This window comes from Peromyscus maniculatus, chromosome 20, assembly GCF_049852395.1.
Source record: "Peromyscus maniculatus bairdii isolate BWxNUB_F1_BW_parent chromosome 20, HU_Pman_BW_mat_3.1, whole genome shotgun sequence".
In the NCBI taxonomy this organism is placed as follows: Eukaryota; Metazoa; Chordata; class Mammalia; order Rodentia; family Cricetidae; genus Peromyscus; species Peromyscus maniculatus.
Window position 1 is genome coordinate 60548683 of NC_134871.1, and position 27421 is coordinate 60576103.

The 27421-nt window shown below is 40.5% G+C and overlaps 1 protein-coding gene across 1 annotated transcript in view; it reads right to left on the bottom strand.

Moving 5' to 3' along the window:
* Positions 1-18198: 18198 nt before the first annotated feature.
* Abcd2 (ATP binding cassette subfamily D member 2) overlaps positions 18199-27421 on the bottom strand; it is a 43840-nt gene continuing 34617 nt past the window's right edge. Inside the window, exons 9-10 of the mRNA XM_042264631.2 lie at positions 26726-26851; positions 18199-21572 (exon numbers count right to left, since the gene is read on the bottom strand). Coding sequence (XP_042120565.2) covers positions 21353-21572; positions 26726-26851 — 346 coding nt within the window. The 3' untranslated portion in view covers positions 18199-21352. The remainder of the gene's footprint in view (positions 21573-26725; positions 26852-27421) is intronic.

The following is a 27421-nucleotide window of genomic DNA, read 5'->3' on the forward strand; positions in this document are numbered from 1 at the left end:
AGTTTGTTTGGGTATGGCAGAAAGATTAATACAAGGAGGCCCAGAAATTTCTGACCATTAATCTGCTGACCAGTTTTGAATGGTATATAGTTCAGGCAGGGGTTTGTAGAATGGGCTTCATGGGGGTCTATGGAACCCTTGGGCTATACACTGCCTTCCTGCTTTGATCAGATTATTAAGAGGACTGCATGTTTATTGTTGTGGGGACAATCATCTTTGTGGGTACCTTGGGTTTGGGAGGACATGCATCCTGAGAAGTCTGAATATTAAATGCTGTCTGAGCCTTCTTTATCTTACTGACAAGCCAGCATGACTCTCATATTTTCAGACAGTGGCTAGAGCTACTCAGATTGTAAACCACTGGATATCACACAATTCCAGAGATGATTAAGAAGCCTAACTCCCAAAAGCTTCCATTGCTTGATTTGGGGAAGATTTTTTCCCCCAAGACAGGGTTTCTCTGTGTAGCTTTGCGCCTTTTCTGGAACTCACTCTGTGGCCCAGGCTGGCCTCGAACTCACGGAGATCTGCCTGCCTCTGCCTCCTGAGTACTGGGATCAAAGGTGTGAGCCACCACTGCCTGGCTGGGGAAGATTGTTAATGGGTATGGGACAACAGATAGGACTGAAAATCTCAGTTAGTTGGATTAATATTCTGGGAATATTTGGGGGAAAGAAGCAATATTAGAAAGACGGTGTCAGGATAAACTGAAAATCAGAAGTGGGAGCAATTCTATGTAGAGGGAGAAAGTTTAGTGTGGCCCTAAGATTGCATGACTTGCTGTAAAGATGGTGTCTTAGAAATTAAGAAGTAAGGGAACAAATGGACCCTGTACAGTGAGCAGACTCAAGTGTGGTGGCTGGACGTGAGACGAATGGGAAGCTTAGGTATGGAGCTTCCCAGAATGAATCTGAGTGACAGAGATTCGGAGATACATCGTTTTTTTCTAAATCATTCAGTTTCCAGCACAGAACAACAAAAGCAAGCAAATAAAACAAACGAACCTGACATTTGAAAACATGTTTAGTGCCTCCAAGAGTCAGAGAAAAACAATGTAAAAAGCAGTTTGATGCTTTGATGCCGGATGTGGTGATCTGTTTACTTCTAATCCCAGTTACTGCAGAAGTTGAGTTGGGGTGGAGGTCACTTGAGTACAGGGGTTCTGAGCTAGCCTGAGCAGCTCAAGAGAAATTTCGTCTCAATAATAGTGACAACAATAATTGGATACTTTATGAGTTACTTTTCTGTTGCTGTGGCAAAACGTCATGACCAAAAGTAACTTACATATGGAATAATTTTATTTTGGCTGTGATTCCACAGTGATTAGAGCCCATCATGGCGGGAAGGCACAGCAGCAAGCGATAAACATAGTAACAAGAGCAAGAAGCTGAGAGCTCACATCAGCAACTGCAAGCAGGAAAGACAGAGTGAACTAAAGGTCGGGAGAAGCTGTGAACTTTCAAAGCCTACCTCCAGTGACACACTCCTTCCAGGAAGGCCACCCCTCCTAAACCTTCCCAAACAGCAGCACCAACTGGGGACCAAATGTTCAAAGGTTCGAGCTATGGGGCACATTGCTCATTTAAACCACCCCAAGTACCATGAGCAGCCACTAATGCTTTCCTAGAAAGAGACCCTGGCAATACATGTCAGTGCTCTGATACTAACTTATAGGGACTTTCTGCAGTCATAACAATATGGAGGCTCTCTGCACAGAGCTGTCTATTGTAATCTTCATAATAGTATAAAAAAAACACAAAAGCAAAATACCTGTCAGCGTTGGGACAGGTCAGCTGCAACATGGAATGATACACATCTACCCAAAAATGTTTGGAATAAATATTTCAAGGAAAGTATTGATGATGCATTAAGCAATTTCTTGAAGTTACAAAATTATAGATGGAATAACCAACAAATGGGAAGCAAGTTCTATATGTATTGATATAAAGACAGAGAAAGGTGTGGAAATGTACTTAATTTGATGGATTGTATTATAGGATAGAGTTAAAGAGAGGGAGAGATCCAAGGTACTTTCTTTATACATCTTTTTAGTTATTGCAAGCCATGGTTATTCTTTTTTTAAATGAGTTTACTTTTTATTACTTTGTAGGCATTGGCATTTTGCCTGCATGTATGTCTGTGTGAGGATGACAGATCCCCTGGAACTGTAGTTACAGACAGGTATGAGCTACTATGTGGGTGTTGGGGATTGAACCCCAGTCCTCTGCAAGAGCAGTCAGTGCTCTTAACCTCTGAACTATCTCTCCAGTCCCCGCCATGGTTATTCTTACCATTAATGATAAAACTCCTGGGGCTGGTGATACGACTCAGTGGGGGGAGGCACTTGCCTCCCAATCTCATGACCTAAATTCAGTCACTGGAACCCACATGGTGGAAGAAGAGAGCCAACTCCCACAAGTTGTCACCATATGCACACTCGGGCAACTGACCCCCTTTATACAAAACAGATAGTGACATAAATTACAAGGGCTATTGTGACGATCTAAGCAATATATTTCCTCAAGAGAGCCATAAAGTAAAACTGCTGAGATATTTATCTTAGCAGCGCAAGTAGCACCAAGGGCTAGGGCAGTTTTTGAACATTAAAGGAAATATTAAAAGAACAAATATATTTAAGGAAGAGTCTGAACAAAGAGCTCCAAGAGTTTTTCTTGTATTTAATAATAATTTAAGAAAAAAAAAAAGCCTTTAAGTTGTAATTAAAATGTTCATGTAAAGGTTTGCTAAAGTGAGGACTACATCATAGAAAAAATTCTCTATATATTTCTATGCAAATATATTTCCATATATATTCTATATACACATATATTTATTAGGAGTCAATTCAAATATTTCTTTTTAATTTTTTCATTTGGTTGAGATTTCATTTTTATTTATGTGTATAGGTATTTTACCTGCATGTAGTTCTGTGAACTACTATTTGCATGGAGTGCCTGTGGAGGCCAGAAGACTGTGCTGGCTCCTCTGGAAGTTACAGGCAGCTGTTAATTGTTATGTGGGTGATGGGAATTGAACCTAGGTCCTCAGGAAGCATAGTCGGTGCTTGTAACTAACTATTCTGTCCAGCCTCCTCAAATATTTCTTAAATATTACTTGATGGGTATTGATCAGTATTAAAGTGCTTACATATCATATAAAGGCCCTGGGTTCAATTGCCATCACTGTCAAAAATACTACTTTAAATAAATAATAATCTCGAGTTTTTTGTTTTGACAAGTGCTATTCAGCATTTAGAACTCAAAGACATCCTCTGGCACCTGTGTTGTTTGCCTGACTGAGAAATGCCACTGAAAACTATTCAGTGTCTCTAAGTATTGCCTGGAACCAGTGTGCTGTTTTACTAAACACAGCCCATCCCTAGCCTTTGGCTATAGATACACTATTACATGTAATAAAGGAAAAACAAGAGCATCTGGCCATTATGAAAAACTAAAGCTACTCTTCTTCATAAGTACACGTGGCAAAGAACTGCTTCCTGTGGGTGCTGTTCTTTGCAGAACCTGGAGAAGAGACATCACTCCTTTGGCTGAAATGGTTGTAGTATGTCCGAGTTTTCTTTCCACCTCCACCCAGTTAAACCGAGGTGCTGTGCTATAAATCTGGGAGTCATTAGTGCACTCCACCCCTGACTTCCAGTTCCACAGGAACATAAGTAGGTGGATAGGTGTGCAGCAGGGTGGTGGCCCTGTCACATCCATCATGCCCCTGCTAGTCCAGTTGTTGAGCCAACCACAGGTTGCAGCCCTGTAGACGAAAGACCAGCTTCCTTCCAGCTTATCTTCAACAACCACACTTGTTACATAATGTTGCAAGGGCCTTGACTTTGAAATTCAATACTAACACTATAGTTTCAAATCTGCTGTTGGGAATGCTACTTTGCCCTCCCATTCCTAATTCTTTTGCTTGTAAAAATAAGTCTCCACGGAATTTTTGTAGACTAATTAAGAAAATAAACAATAAGCTTATGGTACAAAGTCTGCCCAGGAAACACTGATCTATTGATACAATCTGTTTTATTGTATCCTGGATTTAAGCTGTCTGGCCCTGGCTTCTCGTTGAGTTTTTCTCTTAGTACCTAACTGACTTTCTATCTGTCCATCTATCCTCCCAGGCGATTTGCTTCTGCAGTCCATTCACCCTAAGCACACTGGGAATCAGAAACCTGAGTGTAAACAACTGTATGAAACCATCTAATCCACCTTCTAAGGTAAAGATGGAGAACTAGACACTTAAATGATCTATAAATCCATAAGTAAAAAAATAAAATTTATCCATGGTAAAAATAAATCTCAGGTCCCTTATAATTTCTGTGGTTGTTTATTATTTAAAGAAACTACAGAAGTTGCTATCTTAATTATTAAAAGTAAGTTTGACTTTATTTTAAAGTTTTCTCACATGTGAAGTATTTTTAATTATTTATTTTGCTTTGTGCATATATGTTTTGCCTGCATGTATGTCTGGGTACCACATGGCTCAATGGCTCCTTTTCTCAAATTTAATGCTGATATTCAATAAGAATGCAAATGCCTCTGTATGTACTTCTGTGGTGCCTGCACAGCCAAACGAGTGTGTCAGTCCCTCAGGAACTAGAGTTACAGATGTTTGTGAGCCACCATGTGGGGGCTGCAAATCAATCCTGGGTCCTCTGCCAGAGCAGCAAGTTTTCTTAAATGCTGAGCCACCTTCGGAACCTTGCAAACTATTTCCTTAAATATGTTTTAGAGCAGTGGTTCTCAACCTGGGGGTCGAATGACCCTTCCACAGGGGTTGCCTAAGACTTTAGGAAAACACAGGTATTTACATTATGATTCATAGCAGTAACAAAACTACAGTTATGAAGAAGCAATGAAAATCCTTTTATGGCTGGTGTCCCCACAGCATGCGGAACTGTATTGCAGGGCATTAGGAAGGTTGAGAACCACTGGGTTAGAGCAAATATTTTCCTTTCACAGCAACAAAGCTAGCTTGCGGATTGCATCTGTTTTGTTTTGTTTCAGGCAGGGTCTTTATGTGGCCAGTGCAGGCTTGGAACTAGTGACCTCTCCTTTGTCTCCTAGGTGCTGAGAATACAGGCATGACCCATCGTTTCTGGCTCAGTGGATCGTTTTCTTGAACTTAATCTTGATATTCAATAAGAATGCAAACATCACCAGGCGGTGGTGGCACACACCTTTAATCCCAGCACTCGGGAGGCAGAGCCAGGTGGATCTCTGTGAGTTCAAGGCCAGCTTGGTCTACAGAGCAAGATCCAGGACAGGCACCGAAACTACACAGAGAAACCCTGTCTCGGAAAACAAACAACAACAAAATGCAAACACCTCTATATAGAAAACACCTCAGGTCAATTTTTGTTTAAGTTTCAAAAATTTTTAAATTTATATTTACTTAGCTCTCCAAGCTACTTCAAGTATTAAAATAATGTCTTAACTTTGAGACATGGTTTGAAATGTATTGCTTGTGTAAAAATGTATTCATACCTAGAAACAAATACAAACTATAAAATATGATATCCTATACTGCCAAAATATGGCTTGGAATATAAACAAATAAATTAATGAGCCAGATATGGTGGCTCACACCTGCAATCCTAGCACTCGGGAAGCAAATGTAGGAGGCTGCTGTCATTTCAAGGCTGTTCTGGGCTACATGACGAGTTCTCGGCTAGCCTGGGCTACAGAGTGAAACCTTGTTTCAAAAAGTCAAAAGTGTTAAACAAAAAATGGCCTAGAAAGAACACTATATTCAGCTTTTTAATTTTATTTTTTTAGACAGGGTCTCATGTAGCCCAGGCTGGCCTTGGTCTTCCCGACTCTACCACCTGTGCTCTACAGGCATGTATTAGCACCTCAGGCTGTAATGAGCACATTTTAGAGAGTCCATATTGGGGAGATTTCGGTATTTCTCTTGGTTGCTCACACTATCCTCTTATTTGAACTATGTTGCTCTGGTACTTTGGGAACAATCCCGACTCCGTGTGTTCCGCTGTGCTGGGAGTTTTGAGGGTTCTGTGCCTGCCTAAATAAGATGGTTATACCCCTGTGTGTGTGTCAGCGAGCAATGCAGAAGAGAAGCAGGAAGTACGTCAGTCAGAATATAAGGAAAGGGCTACAGAATGTTCTTCTCCAGAGTCTCCACAATGACTGCAGCCTTTAACTCACCACAGCTATGGTTGCCCGCACTGGACACACAGAAGACAGGTCCTGCCAGGTCCAGTCATGGAAAGGGAGGGATTTATGGGGCCTTATCCTTTACCGCTAAACCATTGGCTTTTTTTTCTCTGATTACTAGAATTTTTATTGTTTTTTTTTTAAACCATCTTTTCTTTTTCAAAAAATTTTAACGTATTCACCCTCCTTCAACTTGACACAAGCGTAGACATCTGGGAAAGGGGGATTTTAAATGAGATGATGGCGACATAAGCTTGAACTGTGGACAAGCCTGTAGGGCATTTTCTTGAGTAATGATTGACATGGGAGGGCTCAGGCTACTGGAGTCAATGGAACCCCTGGGCCCTTGGTCCTGCATGGTATAAGAAGCAGGCTGAGCAAGCAATGGGGAGCAAGTCAGTAAGCAGCACTCTTCGATGGCTTCTGTTTCAGTTCCCGCCTCCAGGTTCCTGCCTTGAGTTCCTGCCCTGACTTCTTTCAATAATAGACTATGACAAGGAACTGTTGTAAAATGAAATAAACCTTCTTCTCCCCAAGTGGCTTATGCTCATGGTCTTTACCACAGCAACAGAAATCTTAACTAAGGGATGTCCCTTCCCACCCAACTTTGAGATTAATTTTTATTTTTTTTCCCCATCAAGTCCAGTTAGTGTTACCCAAATATCCTTGGGCATGGGCTTGCCCTGGTGTGTGGTCAACCTCTCAGGGTTCACATTGTTAAAGAAAACTGACTTTCTCTCCCAGTAGCTATCAAATGCCAATAGCTCCATAGTTAGTGTGGGACCTCCTGCTCATCTTCCCACTTCTATTCTGGGATTTTTGTCTGGTGGGTTTTGCACAGGTCCTATGTAGGCTATCACAATCACTACTAGTTCATATGTGTGTCTATCTTGTTGTGTCTAGAAATCACTCTTTTTATTTATTTACTTATTTATTTTTATTTTTTCAGAGCTGAGGACCGAACCCAGGGCCTTGTGCTTGCTAGGCAAGCACTCTACCACTGAGCTAAATCCCCAACCCCTTTAGAAATCACTCTTTTCTTGATGTTACTGGCCACCTCAAGCTCTTATAATCCTTCCGCCCCTCTTCCACAAAGATCCCAGAACTTTGCAGGGAGAGATGTGATCTAGATGTCCCATTTAGGAATGAGTACTCCATAGTCTTGTACTCTCTACATTGTGTACATTGAGTAGTTGTAAGTATATATGCAAATCTCCATATACTGGAAGGAAAAGCTTCTCTGATGATGGTTGAAAGGTGTTCTGATCTATATGTGTAGCAATAAATAATTAGGAGTCATTTTAATATTATGTCCACTTAGCAGAATAATAGTATTGGGTTCTCCCCTAGGGCCTATAACCTATCTAGTCAAAATTTCTTGACCTTGTTAATAGTGCCAGGTATGGATTCCATTTCATGGTGTGGGCAATAGATATGATTGTGGTTAGATAATCCCATAAGGTTAGAATATCTTGTCAGGCCAGTCATTATTATAGCTTACAAGGTTCACATCTGGGTGAGAGTTGAGATTCCTTTTCTCTTTCAACAGTGTGCATATTACATTTCAGCACCATGAACACTAATCAGTAGGAATGAAGTTTCCAGGTAAGAACCAGCTTGATTGCTCCATGTTCTGTGATTTAAGCATGTGGAATTTTTACCAGTAAGGTCTTACTGTCAAGTTCTGGAGAGTAGCCAAGAGTACTGACAATAGCCTATAACGCTTAAGGATGTATACATGACTCTGCTGGCCAACAACTCAAAAATAAGTAATCTGTGGTAAACTCTGGTTTTATTTTCTAGCATGGGGTGTCTAGTAGGGGCTATTATTTCCTTCTCATCTCATTGCAGGATAATTATATTAACTCTCTCTCTCTCTCTCTCTCTCTCTCTCTCTCTATATATATATATATATATATATATATATATATATATATATAATGTTGTACAGTAGTAGAATTCCACATGTCTTCTTCAAAAGACCTTTAGTGTTAGTCATTCCTATTATTATTCACTTCTATATCCTGCCCTCCAATTTCCCCACCAAAATTTAACCATTGTCATGCCACTGTTTTCCTCAACTCTTTATACCTCTGTGTTCTATCTTCCTGGTCTTGAAGAACCTTTCCCAATAGCCCCTTGCTAAATTCCTGACCTTTGTGGGCATTACAAATGTAACACCTATATATGAAGATGCAAAGCTAATATCCAGGGTTGAGAGAATGTTCAACATTTGTCTTTCTAGTCTGAGTTACCTCACTCAGGATGACTACTTATAGCTCCATCTATTTACATGCAAATTTCATAATTTCATGTTCCTTAATAGTTGAATAATATTCCACGGTGTAAATATACCACATTTTTCTTATCCATTCACTAGCTGATGGAATATAGGCTGTTTCCAAATCCTTGCTATTGTAAATAAAGCAACAATGAACATAGGTGAACATGTGTCTCTGTAGTAGGTTATAGAACCTTTTGGGTATATGCCCAAGGGTGGTGTAGCTGAACATCTACTTTCAGTTATTTTAGGAGCCTTCCCGGTGATTTTCATAGTTGTACCAGTTTGTACCCTCATCAGCAACGAATGAGTGTTTCCCTTGTCCAGTATCCAAGCTGGCATCTGTTGTCATTGTCTCTTTTATCTTGGCCATTCTGAATGGGGTAAAATGAAGTCTCAAAGTAATTTCAAATTGCATTTCCATGATGGCTAAAAATGAACATTTTTCAAGATATTTCTCAGCTATTTGTATTTCATCTTTTGAGAACTTTTTATTTAGAACCGTGCCCCATTTTTCAGTTGGGTTGTTTCTTTTCTTGACATTTAATTTTTTGGAGTTCTTTGTATAGTCTAGAAACTAAACTTCTATCATATGTATAGCTGGTAAAGATTTTTCCCATTCTATGGGCTGCTTCTTCACTTGAATGATGTTATCCTTGAATATACAGAAACTTTTTTAGTTTCATGTGGTTCAATTTATTATTGGTCTTAATGCCTGTACTATCAGGGTTTTGTTCAGAAAGTCCTTTGCTGTGCCTATTACATGCTTTTCTGTCAGATTCAGGTTATCAAGTCTTATGTCAAGGGCTTTGATGGATTTGAAATTGAATTTTTGGAGCTCAGTAGACATGGATTTATTTTCATTCTCTATATGCAACTATTCAGTTTGTCCAGCACCATTTCTTGAAGATCCTGTCTTTTTTCCAATGTTTATTTTTGGCTTCTTCATAAAAATCAGGTGTCCATAAGTGTATGGAGTTATATCTGGAACCTCAATTCTATTCAAATGATGAATATGTCTGTTTTTATGTTAATACTATGCTTTTTTTTATTACTAGAGCTCTGTAATACAACTTGAAATCTGGAATGGTGATTCCTTCAAAAGTTTTTTTTTATTATTCAGGGTTATTTTCAAATGAAATGTAAGATTATCTTTTCAATTTTCTATGAAGAATTGAGTTAGAATTTGATTGGGATTACATTGAATCTGTAAATTGCTTTTGATAGGATGATCATTTTCATGATGTTAATCTATCCAATCAATGAACATGAGATTCTTTTCATATTCTTATGTCTTCTTCAATTTCTTTCTTTATCATTGTTTTAAAGGTTTTATTACATAATTCTTTCACTTACTTAGTAATATTTATTCAATATGTGTATTTTCAAAACTGTTATAAATGAGATTGTTCCTCTGATTTCTTTTGGTGCCTGTCCTAGATCTTACTCTGTAGACCAGGCTGGCCTCGAACTCACAGAGATCCATCTGGCTCAGCCTCCTGAGTGCTCAGATTAAAGGTGTGCACCACCACCACCTGGCTCTTCCCACCACCTGGCTCTTCGTCTGATTTCTTTATTGCTATGTTTATCATTTGTGTATAGGAAGGGTACTTATTTTTGTGTATTAATTTTGTACCCTGCTACTTGGTTAAATGCATTTATCAGCTATAAGAGTTTTCTGGTACAGCCTAGGCTCTTTTATATACAGAATAATATCATCTGCATATGTAGATATTTTATTTCTTCTTCCCTGTTGTCATCCCCTTTATTTCCTTCACGTGTCTTACCGCTCTAGCCAAGACTTCAAGAGTTATACTGAATAGGAATAGTAAGAGGGGGCATCCTTGTCTTGTTACATATTTTATTGGAAATGTCTTGAGGTTTTCTACATTCAGAATGAGTGTTTTAGTTACTTATCAATTGCTGTAACAAAATACCATAACCAAGACAATTTATAGAAGAAATAGTCTAGAGTGTCAGAGGGTGAGTTTGTTACCATCACGGTGGGTATCACGGCAGCAGGCAGGTAGGCATAGTGCTAGAGCCATAGCAGAGAGCTTACATCTTAGTCCACAAGCATGTGGTGCATGCATGTGCACATGTGCATGCACACACACACACACAGTCTTACCAGGAAATGATTCATTACTACATAGAATAAAACAGTTCAAAATCATGATTTTTTTTTTAAATTCTGGTTAACTCATGAGGCAGTCTTTTCTCTCCCACCTTTTCAACTTGTTTCAAATGCCCAACCACTTGAGTTTTATCAACTTCTCCTGTGGGCTTGGCTTCGATCATGACTCTCAACTGGTTGCCAACTTCTGATGGCCACCACTTTCCTCCTCATCTTCAAGCCTGTTGTCTCTTTTGAGACTTCTTGAACTGCCAGCACACTTCATGTTCCCCAGAAGTTGCCAAGCCAAATGCATTTCTGAGTGTGCCACTTGTCTTCGCTGTTTACGACCCATTTTGTACTCAGATGAGACAACTGCTTTGTACAATGACTTTGTAGTTTGTCTAATATTTCCATAACACAAAGTAATGATGGAGTTGAGGGAGGAGATGCTATTTTCTCCAGTTGTATATTCACTCATAAGATGCTCTTGTTCCAGTAAATAACTCCTACCCATGCTTGGACAAGGGACTTTAGTTAAGCTCTGGACCACGAACAAAAAGAAGACATGAGCATCGGAGGGGGACTTGTTGAGAAAAGGGGTTTCATTGGGAGAGTGATGAGGATGACAGGAGAAAATGGGAATGAAAACAACTATTCATTAAACAACTATATGAAACTGTCAATCAATACTTATTTCAGAATTTAAAATAAACAAGTAATAAGTAATGAGCAAAAAGAATGCAAGAAATGTGCCTTAAAACAATGTACAACACAACCACTCGTATCAAAAATCTATTTCAATGCCAAATGGCAAGTTTCAGCCTTGCAAAAACTGAAATTACTTTTGGACCAACCTACTAGCTGATCTGTGATCTCCTTCCTCCAGGGAGATTATAGTAGACCTTAATAAAGAAGAGGGAGTTCCAGATGTGGTGAATGTTAAGAATACTAGACTTACGAAAATGAAACCGGGGAGGAGACAGACAAAGCTTCCCCGTGGGGCTGGATACACAACTGTCTGTCTGAAGAAGAATGAGTGGTAAGCTGGGGCAGCGGTGGAAGGTCGGAGTGGCGCAACCCTGGGAGACTACAGGGTGACCGAGAAGGGCTGTTCCCACCTCAAGCAAGGAAGTTTCCAGAACAGAAAAGAGAGTGAGGGAAGGAACTCGGAGGATGCCAAGCCTTGCAGGACAACGTACAGATTTCAGATTTTCCTATGAGTTGTGGTAAAGTGAGGATCTTGGCTTGAACTGCCAGCTCCACAGGCTTGGCTCTGTAGTGGGAAATGCCACTCTGGCTGCTATGACCAGAGAAATGTATGCAGGAATCGAGAAAGAGCTATCAATCTGTCAGTCCTGTCCGTGTCCAAGCCGGGTGAGGTTTCCCGTGCAGCGTGTGACATAGCTAAAGGTCTTCATAATGTAGTTCACTATTTTTTTTTTTTTTTAGTTCTTCTATATTTTTATCTTTCCACCGACATAATGTTTTTATTGATTATTGGGGAATGTCATACAATGCACCCTGATTGCACTCGCTTCCCATTCTCCCCAGGTCCACCCTCCCAGCCTTATGTCCTCACTCCCCACTCCAAAAAACAAACAAACAAGTCCAATTTATGTTGTCCATATACTCAGTGAAGCATGGTCAAACTCCCAGTAACCAGGCCCTTAAGGAAAACTGAATGCTTCCCACCTGAACCCCAACACTGCCTGGCAGAAGCCGTCAACTGTGAAGAGCTTCACTTTAGCATCTTTATCACAGTCATTAAGGATTCTCTTCGGTTGCTTCATGTTGTCTGGACTGTTTTTTTGGGCGGGGGTTGGCACAGAAGCCTTCAATGTCTTTCATTCTCAGTTATGAGTCTGCAGTCATCCATGCCACGGCGAAAGATGCCTCTCTGCCCATAGCAGCCCGCAGCACGGATTGTGGACATCAACCTGGTTTCCTGTGGCAGCATGAACCATAGAAGTCTCTTGAGGAGACAACACAGAAAATGAACTGTTCTTCAATTTGGGTATCTTGTTGCTCAGAGTTGGGGTGCTCATGTGGTTGAACCAAGTGTCTTGGGTCAGGCAGGACATGCACAAGCTCCGACTGCTGTACACCACCCTGCCCGTGGCACAGGCTACCCTGGCGGTTCAACCCTCTGGTTTGAAGCCCTTGGTGGCTCCATGCTCTCCCCCCCCTAAGCAGGGAAGACAGTGAACAGTTCTAGTAGCGACTGTGGCAGCAGCAGCCGTGGCTCCATGTCCCCGGCTGGGCTGTGGCACCGTCCTAACAGGTGGTGACAAGGGCCAGGGGGGCCCAATTGTGGCCCAAGTGTCCCCGCGGCCTGAGGACCAGCTCTACTTGGCAACGACTTACTCCTTTGTCCTCTGTGGCTGTGCTCCCGTAGCTGTCGCCGATGCTGTGTCTCTAGTTCTGCTTCTCTCGGCCACACTTGCTGCTCCATCCTCCATCTTTTCCCCCATGCCCTAGTTCACTATTCTTGATAGCCTTAAACTATGGCTATTCAACAGGAAACAATTTGTGTTTATGAGTTTATTTGTGTTCATGTACACAGTGAGTTACTCTATAGTTGTGGAAACAAACGAAACACAACTATCATACCTAACCTGGGTGAATCCCAGGGAAATAAAATAATCTAGAAATAACAACAAAATCCATAGAGCACAAAACTGATATGTTGTGGCAAAGAGGATGGTGGCTACATTAGAGGTGGAGGAACAGGTTAGTGATAGGAGGTTTATATCATGAAGCACCACCGGTGGGCTTTTTTCCTCAGCCTGTGTGGTAATTCGCCTGATGCTGGATTTGTGATGATGAATCAAACTGATATTAAAGTTTTGTTTTTATTGCAGTTTTCAATCTGTGTTTACTCTCCCATGGTATTTTAAAAATCCGTTAAGAACAGGTCAATGGAATTACTGAAGAGGGGTCAATGGCAGAAGCGTCACTAGGAGGAAACAAATGTTTCTTTAACCTGACCATGAATCTGGAAAGGAGCAGATAATTTCAAAAGCTATGATTTAGAAGGCAAGAGAAGCAGGGGTTTGTGTGAAGAAGATGCCAAAGATAACTCCTAGGAGCAACTGATGTCTGCAGGAAAAGAGGTAGGTCCTCTGAAAGGATAACATATGGAAGGAGTGATGGTTAAGGTGAGGGGATACTGGAAATGAAGGGTTTGTCAATGGCCAGCCATGGGAAGAGAAGAAAGGGTGCGTTTGTTGCAATTGTTCACAGAGCAGAGAATGTTTGAAACACTAGTTGTTGAGAAAGGAAGAACAAAAGAGCAAAAGAAATATAGTGGGATTGCCATGTGGTGCTGGGAGTTTCGAGATGAGTCACCCTGAGTGTGTAGTAAACCAAGGAGAACTTCTCCAGAGGCATCCAGCTACTTCTGTGTGAGTATAAAGAGAAGCAGTGATCCAGATCGTGGGTGTTTGGAATCTTGCCAGGAGGGTCTGGTCAATAGCATGTTTTGTTGTGGGATAATCTTTTTGTACATTGTTAAGATATGTCTTTGCCAAGATACCTTCTGATTGGTTAATAAAGAGCTGAACAGCCAATAGGAAGGCAGGAGAGGGTAGGCGGGACTTCTGGGCAGAGATAGGAAAACTCTGGGAGGGAATCATAGTTGAGCCAATGAGACACAGAGGAAGTCAATGTACAGTACTGAGGAGAGAACGAGCCACATATAATTATTATAATGTAATTAATACAAACGGGTTAATTTTAGTTATAAGAGCTGGTTGGGAAGAAGCCTAAGCTAAGGCCAAGCTTTCATTCTTAATAAGAAGTCTCTGTGTCGTTATTTGGGAGCTGGCAGTCCAAAGAAAGATCTGCTACAATGTTTGAAGTTGTATAATTAATTAAAATACATAAATAAGAGATTGAAACCATGTATGGTGGTGTGTGCCTGTAATCCCAGCACTTGGGAGGCTAAGGTAGAGGGATTGTGAGTTTAACTCCAGGCTAAGCTATGTAGTAAGACCCTCTCTCAAAAACTGAGCAAAACAAAACAAAAGCCCCAAATGATAATGTGCCAAAGTCCAGTTTTCCACCTCATTATAAAGAAAAAGAGAGTACTAATAGGTCCAGGCTCCAGAGTTCTCTAGAAAATGAACTTTCACTTGAGAAGGTAAGAAAGAGGAGGAGGTCTGTATCCAGAGTACTCTCCTCTCCTCCTTAAGCACTTTCCCCTGTTGTTGGAGCCTCAACCACGTGGGGACATTTCCTAGTCCCATCCTTATCTTTTACTCTTCCAACTACTCCAAGTCCCTTTCTCCTCTTTAAACCCCCTCTCCATGTGCAGAGTATCTAGAAGGAATAACCACGAAGTGGACATTGTTAGGGTCCCCAGGAGATTTGAGTTATGGTGCAGGTTTCTGTAGCTGTTGTTTTACATATCATTTTTAGAATTCTGTTCCAAATACAGAACGACCACACAATGTCAGCAATGCACCAGCATGAACTTGCAAAAGGGAGTTAGAGAGACAGACATAGGTAGTCAAGAAAAGTGAAAGCAGTCTCCCTGAGAGGACAGCTTTTAGTTCTCAGAGGAGAAAAGTTGGAAGAGGGTTGAGGAACAGGGTCCAGTATCTAAACAAGACCAATGGTGGAAAGTGGAGGACCCAGGGACCACATAAAATACCAAAGCCAAGTGGGTTAGCAGACTTCCAGCCTTAGGCTCCTCCCATCTCAAAGGGATAAAGTTGTTACTTTCCCTTTCTCTGTGTCTTGGTTTTCTGCCCTTCCTGGATATTTAACTATTTGTACTAGCCAGGGAATGAACTCTGCAACTCCCTAGACAATCCCCATCATCCTCATTACGTTTGGACTCTTGGAACAGCAAAGAAAGCAGCTTTATCCTTGGCTCGTACTTATCTCTTTCTTTTGTTAATACCCCACTCACATATTCATTCAGCCTCCCCATCACTATTTAGTCCACAAACATAAGGAGTAGCTGACATGACTCACGCATTGACCTCTGACCTCCAGCGACCCACATTTGGGGTATTTAAATCCAAAAGGATTTCTGGTTGCCCTGAATTCTCTTTCCCTCTTTCATGACTTCATAAAACACAACGATCTCCTGGGTGATTCTGATTAGATTTTTATTGACATCACTCATTTTTTAGTATGGGTGTAATTGGCAATAGCTATACTCACATGTCGATCTCTCTCCTAGCACTGTGCAAACACTAATATATTTAATCCTCACATCTAAGGAGTCTAAAACCTGAGGCACAGAAAAGCTAGTTCAGAAGCACGCTCACCCTGAGGTTATAATAGGATCAACCAAGAAGCCCAATCAGCTGTGGCCCAGGGCAAAGGAGAGTATCATGCTTCTAATGTGCTCAACTGTTAGTTAAATCCATTTCTGCCTTAATTTCTTATCATTGAGAGTTAGCCATCGTTATTTGTAGTTCGGACGATATTAAACTTTATGTAAATATTAAGAAAGTAGGAATCTGTCCATGTCTCTAACTTCTGTTACTTACAAAGACTTCTGAGATGGTCAGCGGGATCCATAAAAACAGCAAGGTATAGAGATTCCTGGACCTTGTCCTTATGACAAGGAATGTTGAGAAGCACTCAATGAAGCAGAAAGAAGAATGCACACTTTGGAATTTGGGGGGCTGGAGAAGAAAGAGAATGCAAGTGGAACTAAGTAACTCAACTAGAACGGTTAATATAACATCTATTTTCTGTTGTATCAGGGAATTAGAAGGGATATTTGCACCAGGGCCATGCAAATCTTCTCTGTATCATTGCATTTTTAGTATATGTGCTGCTGATGTGAGCAAAACCATTTGTAGTACATCTAAGAGCATCCTGTTGAAAAGATCAGAAGCAGTGAACTAATTCTTAGTGCAGAGAAGAGGAGAAAAAGTTGATAAAGCAAGCAGTACAGAACACCAAGAGCCTCAGCTTTCTGTTGAGAAAAAGGGAAAGCATGAACATTACAGTTCTAGTTACAGGGAGTTTAACATATAGGATGTGAAGGGAAGCATGAACTCTATCTCTCACCAGTGAAATTATTCATCATTACTTCATTTTCTTTTCTTTATATACCTTATTGCCACATTCCAACTCATTCATTCACTCCTCTGTTCATACCCTATCAAACAAGCACTTTTTAATTGTCTCCCAGCTGGCATGTGTTTTTCTATGTGTGATGAATATTGCAGTTGATAAGAGTTTGTGTATCATCTAAGAAGAGAAAGTGATAGGCAGACAAAAGAGTTTTTAGCACAGTGCTTGGCATAAAATGAAATTTAATGCATGATTTGAACTAATAGAAAAATTATTACTTAAGAAACCATTATTTGGGAAACGTTATGAACAATTTTCCACCATTTTTTGTTTTTAGACATGATCTTATCCTATAGTCCTGGATAGCCAGGGACCTACTATGTAGCCCAGGATGTCCTCAAACTTATGGTGATCCTCCTGCCTCTGCCTCTTAAATGATAGAATCTGGTGGGAGGCACCACCACCCAATGTGTAACTAAAGTATATGTAGTCACAAACCCAACAGTTGTAATACAGAAATAAGGAACTTTACACCACTGGAATAGCTTGTAGCTTCTCTAATAATCATGGTTTTTCATAGTAATTAAAGAATTTGTCATGAATCTTGTCTTAGTTCCTTTTCTGTTGCTGTGAACAGACACCATGACTGAGGCAACTTATAAAAGAAAGCATTTAATTAAAAACTTGCTTACAGTTTCAGAGGGTGAGTCCATGATCATCATGGTGGAAAGCATGGCAGTAGGCAGGCAGGAAGACAGGGGCTGGAGCAATAGCCGAGAACTTACATCTTATCCGAAGAGGGAGGCAGAGGGAGAATGAGACTGGGTCTGGTCTTGTGAGCTTTTGAAACCTCAAAGTCCACTCGCTTCCCCCATGAGATACCTCCTCCATCAAAGCCACGCCTCCTAGTCCTTTCTAAACCTTCCACCAATTGGGAACCAAATATTCAAATATAAGAGCCTAGGGGAACCATTCTCATTCAAACCACTGAAGGTGTTGAGCTCAAGTTCTGGCACATGAGGTGAGTGATGATGTACTCACAGCCACATTCTTACTTAGCTTTAGACTGACTCTCACCCCGACATATTTCTTCTCATTCACTTTCATCAACACAGCTCAAGTTCATAAGAGGACAATTGCTTCTGAAGTTTTTGCATTAAATGGTGTACCAGGTAATCAGAAAAGTCACCAGAAGTGAAGAAAATGTGTTTTTTTTTTTTTTTTTTTTGGTTTTTCGAGACAGGGTTTCTCTGTGTAGCTTTGCGCCTTTCCTGGAGCTCACTTGGTAGCCCAGGCTGGCCTCGAACTCACAGAGATCCGCCTGGCTCTGCCTCCCGAGTGCTGGGATTAAAGGCGTGCGCCACCAACGCCCGGCGAAAATGTGTTTTTAATTCAAAAACGTGCATCCATGTGAAAGCGTTCATGTGGCAATATTTAAAGTTCACATCCAAACTTTCAGACACTGCATGTCTGCATGTGGGACAGCAGCACTCTGGTGTGCTGCGCATGTGGAAGCACTCTACACTCAAACCTGGGGCGCTCTTGCCCACAAAGTAATTGTGTCAGAGGTATCTCTTTAAATAAATAATTTAATAACTGTTACCATGTTTACGACATCTCTAAGCATGTGACCTCCTCTGGGTTTTGGTTCTACCGCATAACAAGCTTTTGAGAGTACACTAGTTTAAAAAAAACACACAAACTATTTCAAACATCAAGATAAGCTAAATCTTTCACAAATACACACTTTTACTTGGAATTAATGCCTCAAATAAAAACCAACACATTTCTTCATACCTTTTTTGACACACCAAAATTTGGGGCAAAAGTCAAATTACCATCAGAGGAAAACCATTCCTGTGTAAACACAGGGTAATTTGGGTTGGTTTTCAAGTTAGATCAATAACCTTGTGATTCAAGAGCATTTTAGAGATTATCTTGTCTATAAGAGTGCACACAGCTTCAGATTCATGCTTGGCATACCATAGCATGCTGCAGAAATAGAATGTCACACTTACATGGAATGCAGCTTATGAGTTAACCTCCCAAATAATCAAGCTCCATAAATTCACACCTTTTCTGAGGAAAATAAAAGTAGTTTGACGACTGAAGTTATACTTCATTTTCCTTTGTCCTATTCAAAGAAGAAGATGCCTCAGTGGTCTCAATGTTTTCACAGTTGAGCCTGTGAGAATATCAGTTCTGGTCTCCCACTTTGGAAAGAGTGTTGTGGTACATAACACAAGTTCACATCAGATTGCAAGACAGTGGATATTTGGTCTTAGAAAAAGTAATTCAGATAATCAGTAGTTTTTTTTTTTTTTTAAGCCATTGGAAAACAGCTTGTTTGTCCTGAAATTTTAACTTTTAAATTCCATGACCAGAATTTTAGTATAGAATCTTAAACATCTAATGAGTTATCTTAATTTCACTTCAGCTCATGGTAACATCTATTAAATAAGGTCAAGTTTGTAGTATTGACGTTAGCATTCTTTGCAAAGCTTAAAAATGTAAGCTCTCGGGTCTTAAAGGGTTTAATTTTAAATCATGAAAATTATAGTTTCAAATGTGAACGTCAATGTTCCTCTGGTGCCTTTAAAAGCTAATGTAAGACACTTGCTTCAAACATTTCCCCTTTAGCACTGTAACCTGGCTAACTGCTGACATGGAATCCTTTTAAAATACAAGCATCACTTTCCAGTTCCACGCTTTCTCTAAAGAAAAATCTTCCATTCTTGCCCCACATTTCCAGTAGTAAGTAGCAGTAACAGATAAATGAAAAATCACTGATTTGGAACATATATTCTATTACTTCATGTAAGGTGGTTACATTTATTGACAATTCAAATCACCCAGTTTTGTGGAACTGAACAAGTGGACATGCTGTAATTTCTCACAGCAATCATTGTGAATGACTTCCAGGTAGTCTATTTCCCAGATAGCCTACGACAGATGAGCATCCGCTAAGATGATGTCTAAATGTGTAACCAAAATCTGGAGCCACTATGACCGTCCGTTTCTCTTAGTTTTTCATACATAGCGTCATGCCTGAGAGAGGACGAGGGTAAAGCATCAGGTACGGCTCTGTACACCAGCGCACACAAACAGGTGAGACCCATTTCACATGATGTACTCACATAGATTGTTTCTCATCATATCCAGCAATATGAGACTTACCAGAAGTACAACGTACTGCCCTTCCGAGTGCTGATGCTGCAGACGCTCCAACATCAAGGAGATGGACATAGCTGCGGTGTGCTGACTTCCTTGGTTCTTTCAAAGTCAAAGACCAGTAACCATTCCATTTCCTACTCAATTTTCATTTCTTGCAATCACTAATTAAATAATAATATTAACATTGCCAATTTTCATTATCATTACTATCTTTCAGATTTATTTATTTTTAATGCTATGTATAGGAGTGTCTTGCCTGCATATATGTATGAGCCCTACATGAATGCAGGGCCCTTGGAGGCCAGAAGAGGTCATCAGATCCCCTGGTACTGGAATTAGACATAGCTTTGGAGCCACCATGTGGGTGCTAGCAATAAAATTCAGACCTCCTACAAGAGAAGCAAGTGTCATTTCTCCATGCCCTCAACTGTATTTTCTAATCTACTTTAATTTTTCCATTACCTCCTGCTCTGCCCACAATTTCATTTCCGGCCAGCTACCTGCTCTATCTCATTTTTTTTTTATTGACATTACAGTCCAGTTAAATTGAAGGGGCAATAAGGCTAACAGCACTTAATCAGAGTCAGGAGAATCTCCCTTGACCGCTACATTGTCTTGCAAAATTAGTCACACTATTAAAATAAATCTGAGTGTCTGTTTTCTCAGAAACAAATGAGCAAAAAACAATATGCCTCAGAAGATTGCTTCAAAGGCAGAGTAAAATGAAAAGAATGTGGGAATAACTATGAACTCCAGGATCTGTATTTAGGACAGTAATCAAGTTTTTAAAATGTTTCTTTGGGCACAAAACAAGCAGGATTTCTGCATGAAAACTGAAGTGGATAGCACTGTAGATTCAAGCCACAGCCAGTACAAGCATTGTCTGGATCTTCCTCTTCTCTGTGGACAATTCTCTTTTTTAAAAATAAAAGGGTTTTTAATAAATATGCACAATTCCAATTAAAGTTAATTTTTTTGTGTTAAGATGCTCAAAGTCTGAAAATTTTACATACAGTACTTTATACTTGTCTAACCATGCTTGTTTTCAACCACTGTCATTAAAATACATTTTTTCATATTGAATTTTTTTTTAAACAAACTGTTGTTTTGTACACATGTTTATCTGGCCACTAGCAATGCCGATTATGGATTTCAGGTGCTGCACCTACTGTGCATGGGAAGTGGGCGGAAACAGCACTCCAAGTTGTAATTCTGAGCACCTGACATCAACCCAGGTGCTGCCTTTACTGTTTTGTTTCGGGGCTTTCTCCCACAAGAAGAATCTCAGACCGCAGGCATCCCCGTAGACAGTCCTGTTTTATAGGTGAGCTGGCCTTTCATTGGGCATTAATGGAAGTCATGACTAACCTTGACTAATGCATTTGCCTTTTTTCTTTCAAAAAGTTATCTTATACTTCCTTGATGCTAAAATCATACAAAATACTTTTTGCTGGCTTGCTTTCTCTGCACTCAGCTTAACAGATGGCATGCAGTGAAGAGAGAGTCTCTGAGGCTTTACCTAAAAGTGAACTTAAAACGTGTCCAGGCAAATCAGGGTGAGTCCTTTTCCTTTTGATCTGTTTTCAGCACCGAGTCTTCTCCCAAAATTTTACATAGTTCATTGAGTCTCTGCTGCATTTTGGGAATTCCAGCTAGCTGAGACTCTAACTTCTGCTTCTCTTCACTTAAGGTTAAACGGATAGCGGTGTCCAGCTGCTCAAAGCGCCAACCTCCTTCGCCATCAAATTGTAATAAATGAGTGTGGTACTTCCTGCACAATTAAAATGAAATGTTAGTAGCCATAATTTTGAAAAGCCATTTTAGCTATAGAATTTTCTAACTCATGTTCAAAGACAAGTTTTAGTAGAGGTGGATATTCTACATTTGAATTTTAATGTTGCCTGTGGTGGTATTGTGTTCCCCAAAATATTGTGTACTCTAATAAATTTATCTGGGGTCAGAGAACAGACAGCCACTAAATACAAAGGCTAGAAAATGGTGGCACTCACACCTTTAATCCTAGCATTCCAGAGATAGAAATCCCTCTGGATCTCTGTGAGTTCAAGGCCACATTGGAAATAGCCAAGCATGGTGACACACGCCTTTAATCCCAGAAAGCCAGCCTTTAATCCCAGAGAGTGGTGGTAGAAAGCAGAAAGATATATAAGGTGTGAGGACCAGAAACTAGAGGCATTTGGCTGGTTAAGCATGTGGCTGGTTAAGCTTCAGGCTTTCCAGCAGCAGTTCAGCTGAGACCCATTCTGGATGAGGACTCAGAGGCCTCCAGTCTGAGGAGACAAGACCAGCTGAGGATCCCGCGAGGTGAGATAGCTGTGGCTTGTTGTCTCTCTGATCTACCAGCATGGACCCCAATAACTGGCCTCGGGTTTGATTTTATTAATAAGAACTTTTAAGAATCCTGCAACATCTGGCGCCCAACGTTCGTGTTACGAATTCATGAAAAAGCTGTTTGCCTGTGGCCTTGTGAGCCCCAGCTCAGGCCCAAGCTACACTCAGCCGGTGGTGGTGGCACATGCTGGTAGGATTTGCTGAAGGAGACAGAGGCAGTAGGATCCCGAGTTTGAGGCCGGCCTAGGAGGCTTGGGAGAAGCTTTAGCCCGGACTGAACCACAAACAGTGATGGGACCATGGAAGCAGTGGCTACTCTTCCATATTGCCAGCTCCTTCTCATCATGTTGGTGACTGCGGTGATGCTGCTACCTGGAACAAAGGGTTTACTGCTGCTGGTTCAGAGAAGAATTGCTAGGACCATCGTGTTACAAGAAAGCATCGGCAAAGGTCAGTTTGGAAAAGTTTGGCAAGACAAATGGTGGGGAAAAATTGCTGTGAAGATTTTCTGTTCTAGGGAAGAATGTTCATGGTTCCGAGAGACAGACATTTATCAGACTATGATTGCCCCAAACCACAAAGAAGGCAAAAAAAAAAAAAAAAAAAAAAAAAAAAAAAAAAAAAAAAAAAGAAGAAGAAGAAAAAAAAAGAAAGAAAGTCTGCAGGAAACCATGACCATGCCTAACAGTGACTTTGAAATCTTCAAAAAGATGACAGGATCCTACAATGATGATTCCACATGGACTATGATAAAGCCATTAAGCTGATTAACAACATGGAAAAATCGACTTTGGACTACAAACTGGTCAGAACAATTTCGAGAGGACTAGTTGAGATGATCCAGCCTGACAGACTACTCAAACAAGGACTTGAAACAAGCCCTGAACTTTCCTATTATGCAGAGACTGGACAAATGAAAAAGGACTTGATGATTAACCCCAAAATTTTCTTTTCAAGATTCCCTAAAGATATCTTCACCCCTAGAAAGCAAAAAGAAAAAGAGAATATAGATATGAGATAGATCATCGAATCTACTCTGAGAAAAAAGATAAAGAAATAATAGGATAAATAGGTAGATCATTGAATCTACACTGAAGAAAAAGGGGAAGATATAAAAATGACAAAAGGTAGACTACTGAATGTATTATGAAAAGAACAAAGAGAGAATATGGATATAATAAGATAAAAAGGGAGATTATGGAATCTACTTTTAAAAAGGAACTACTTGTTTTTTTTTTTTTTGTTTTTTTTTTTTTTTTTTTTTTTGGTTTTTCGAGACAGGGTTTCTCTGTGTAGCTTTGCGCCTTTCCTGGGACTCACTTGGTAGCCCAGGCTGGCCTCGAACTCACAGAGATCCGCCTGCCTCTGCCTCCCGAGTGCTGGGATTAAAGGCGTGCGCCACCACCGCCCGGCTGGAACTACTTGTTTTAAATAAGATAAGTAATGAAAATTTTTTGGTCTGAGTTTATCAGATGTTACTGGATAAACATTGTTAATATATATAATGGAGTTTTTATCTGAATCTGTCAAATGTTAATGGACTAGATATCATTAATGTAATTTTTGGCTGTATATATTGTATATACTTATGGATAGTTTTTCTTGTATTAGTTATAAGTTTTTTTAATTTTAGACAAAAAGAGAGGAAATGTGGTGGTATTGTGTTCCCCAAAATATTGTGTACTCTAATAAATTTATCTGGGGTCAGAGAACAGACAGCCACTAAATACAAAGGCTAGAAAATGGTGGCACTCACACCTTTAATCCTAGCATTCCAGAGATAGAAATCCCTCTGGATCTCTGTGAGTTGAAGGCCACATTGGAAACAGCCAAGCATGGTGACACACGCCTTTAATCCCAGAAAGCCAGCCTTTAATCCCAGAGAGTGGTGGTAGAAAGCAGGAAGATATATATATATATAAGGTGTGAGGACCAGAAACTAGAGGCATTTGGCTGGTTAAGCATGTGGCTGGTTAAGCTTCAGGCTTTCCAGCAGCAGTTCAGCTGAGACCCATTCCGGATGAGGACTCAGAGGCCTCCAGTCTGAGGAGACAAGACCAGCTGAGGATCCCGCGAGGTGAGATAGCTGTGGCTTGTTCTGTCTCTCTGATCTACCAGCATGGACCCCAATAACTGGCCTCGGGTTTGATTTTATTAATAAGAACTTTTAAGATTTCTGCTACAGTTGCCTCAGAAAACACTGTAATTTTTAAAGTCCAGAGTCTTTAGTTTCTAAGAAATTCTTCTTGATGTTACTGAATTTATTTCATAATTCAAGTACATATAATTTATAAAAGGAGACTATTATTGTATTAATTTACCCCCCATAACCCAGTATGTCTTCTGAATCAATAACAGAGCCTTCTTAGAATGGAAGTAAGGACAAAAACTGAGGGAAGACCATACAATTTAAATGATCATATAAAGAAAAACTAAAGAAAACAAAGGAAACACAAAAGCAATGTCTTTGTATGTAATACTATCCTCTGGGATGGATTCCATGTAAACACAGCTTTCTCGGTAATAATAATTTAGAATCACTTTTACATGCCTGCCCCCCAGGAATCTTTTAAAGACATTCTGTTGTTGCCACACAGACTCCTTCTTCTTCCATGGCTCAGCTACATAGGAATTGCAGACAGGTAGAGAGATTTGTATTGAAAGATGGGAGGCAATCCATCTCCTAAGAGAAGGCAACCCCCCTAGCAGAGGACTTGTCGGGTGGGTGAAGTGAGTGCGGCTGGCAGAGCTGTTCCCATGGTGAGTCACCTGTACCTGGTGACTTCGCATAACTGGCTCACAAGTCTTTAGTTTTTCTGTCTTCCTTCAGTTTTTCATCTTATATTTATTTCACCAAATTATTATTTATTATAACTAGCCATCCTTTTCAATCAGCTTCTATCTTACATGTGGATGTTAGCTGTTTAGCTTTCAATAAACAAGCTACAATCCTTATAACCGTAGAGGTTAGGTATGGGGTAAGGGATTCGTAGGGAGGGAAGGAACTCCCAAGGAAGGGGAAATAGAATAGAAAGTTATGGATGGATGGATGGATGGATGGATGGATGGATGGATGGATGGATGGATGGATGGATGGATAAATGGATGGATAAATGGATGGATGGATGGATGGATGGATGGATGGATGGATGGATGAATGGGCTGAATGAGAGGATTAAATGGGGGAAGGGAAGGAAGGGGTGAAGTTGGGAATATGGGAGGAATAGGTAAAACTAGGGCACTTTGAGGAGTATGGAAAGTTATTACAGTATGTGAAAGCCATCTAAACAGAAACACCAAGTAATGGGAGAGACAAAGCCCCAACATCAACATCACTTGCCACCAAATGAAACCTCCAGTCCCAGGAACGGAATACATCCAATTGAATTGTTGGCCAAAGAGGCCCCATGGAAACCCATATCCACTTAGGCCATGTTGTTTGGTTGCTATCCACAGATTGATGGTAAGACCCCATTGCTGAAGACAACACTTACATTTGCACAGGGAAGTCAGGCTGGTCTCCACCTGGATCCTTAACTTCTACTGACTAGTGTTCATGGTACTGGAAGGTATTCTGCACACTTGCAGAGGAGAAATTAATACCAATCCAGCTGTAAACCCTGTGATCTACAATGGTGACCTGCCTGCATGTTATGCCTGAGCAATAATGGCATGAATATTGTGGGAGTAACCAAACACTATCTGATTGGATTTAAGGCCCTCTCCATTATTTGGAACCCTTCCCAACAGATGGCCAGGAACCTAAGACTAGATAGGTCATGATCTAGGGGAAAACCAAATGCTACAGATCTGTTATAGAAACTAACAATAAAATCGCTTCTAATGACATTCAGCTATATTCATAGATCAATGACTCACTCACCATCACCACAGAAGCTTCCTCCTGCAGTAGCTGGGAACAGATACAGAGACTCACAGCTGGACAATGTGTGGAGAGTAAGAGACCTTGGAACACTCAATCCTATATGAGATGTCTCCATCAAATCCCGCCCCCCCCCCACCCCAGGTCTCAGGGAACTCTGTAGAAAAGGAGACTGAAAGATTTTAAAAGCCAGAGAGGAGAGAGAACTCTGAGGAGTTGAGGCCTTGTAGATACAACAGGACTGATGCACGTACGAACTTAGAGACTGCCAGCATGTATAGGGCCTGCTAAGGAGGCCTAAGCCAGATGGGGTTCCCATGCTGAGAGAAGTGGACACAAGCCCCCACCTCTATCCCAGAAGCTATTTCCAATAGATAACCACTCACAAAGGAAAAAAAAAAAAACTTTTCTCCAATGGAGTCTCACTGGGGCTACAAACCCCACTTTAGGGCAGGCCCCATGTCCAGCAGTAGATGGCCAACACAGACCAAACCCAGTGATATTCCTGGAGGGGGTTTGTCTAATAATGCTTTCTGTGGTATTTTTGTAAACCTTACAGGTCTTTTGCTGGCTGATATATTGTTGTTTCCTATTTTGCAATTTTATGGGATTTCTGAATGAACCAACAAAGTTATCCTTTAAGAAAAACAGACAGAACATCCATCCCAGAGTAGGATCCTAGAGGCACCTACCACAGAGAAGGTCTGTGCGTTATGGACAGTAAGGAAATCCCAGCCCCTACAGCAGCCTGAAATATCTTTCCTTCAACATCAATGCTCACAGCACTGGTACATTCATCCAGCAATGCATACTTTGGTCTGAAAGAAAAAAAAAAAAACCAAATAGGTGAGTGAGTTTGCTCTGGAACTGTGTCGTTCTTTGGGCAGCAGTTGTATCCTGACAACCTCAGAGGTGATCAGGAGAATGTGACATCATTGGTCATGGTGGTAAGTGACAAAGCAAAAAGCAGCTGTTTTTTTATTATTTTATTTTTCTGCTTGGTCAGCAACCCAGCCTAGCTTAGTTAATGAGACTAAAGTCAACATGAACACTCTCATTTGATGTTTTCATTTTAGTTTTGAAAAGTAGTTTCGACATTTTCCCGGACAGTTTTTTACCATGAAATTACTTTTATATATCTATTTTTAATTTTTATTTTTTGAGATTATAATTACATCATTTCTCCCTTCCTTTTTTCCTTTCAAGTCCTCCCATATAACCCATCCTGTTCTCTTTCGAATTCCTGGCCTCTAACATCAACTCAGTAGAAACTTCTCATTTTACATAAATAATCACTTAGTATTGTAAGTTGTTTTCTAACACGTGTTTGCCGATTAATAGGACCCTGTTACCTGTTCTGGAGATGGTGGTGAAGGCTGATAGATAGA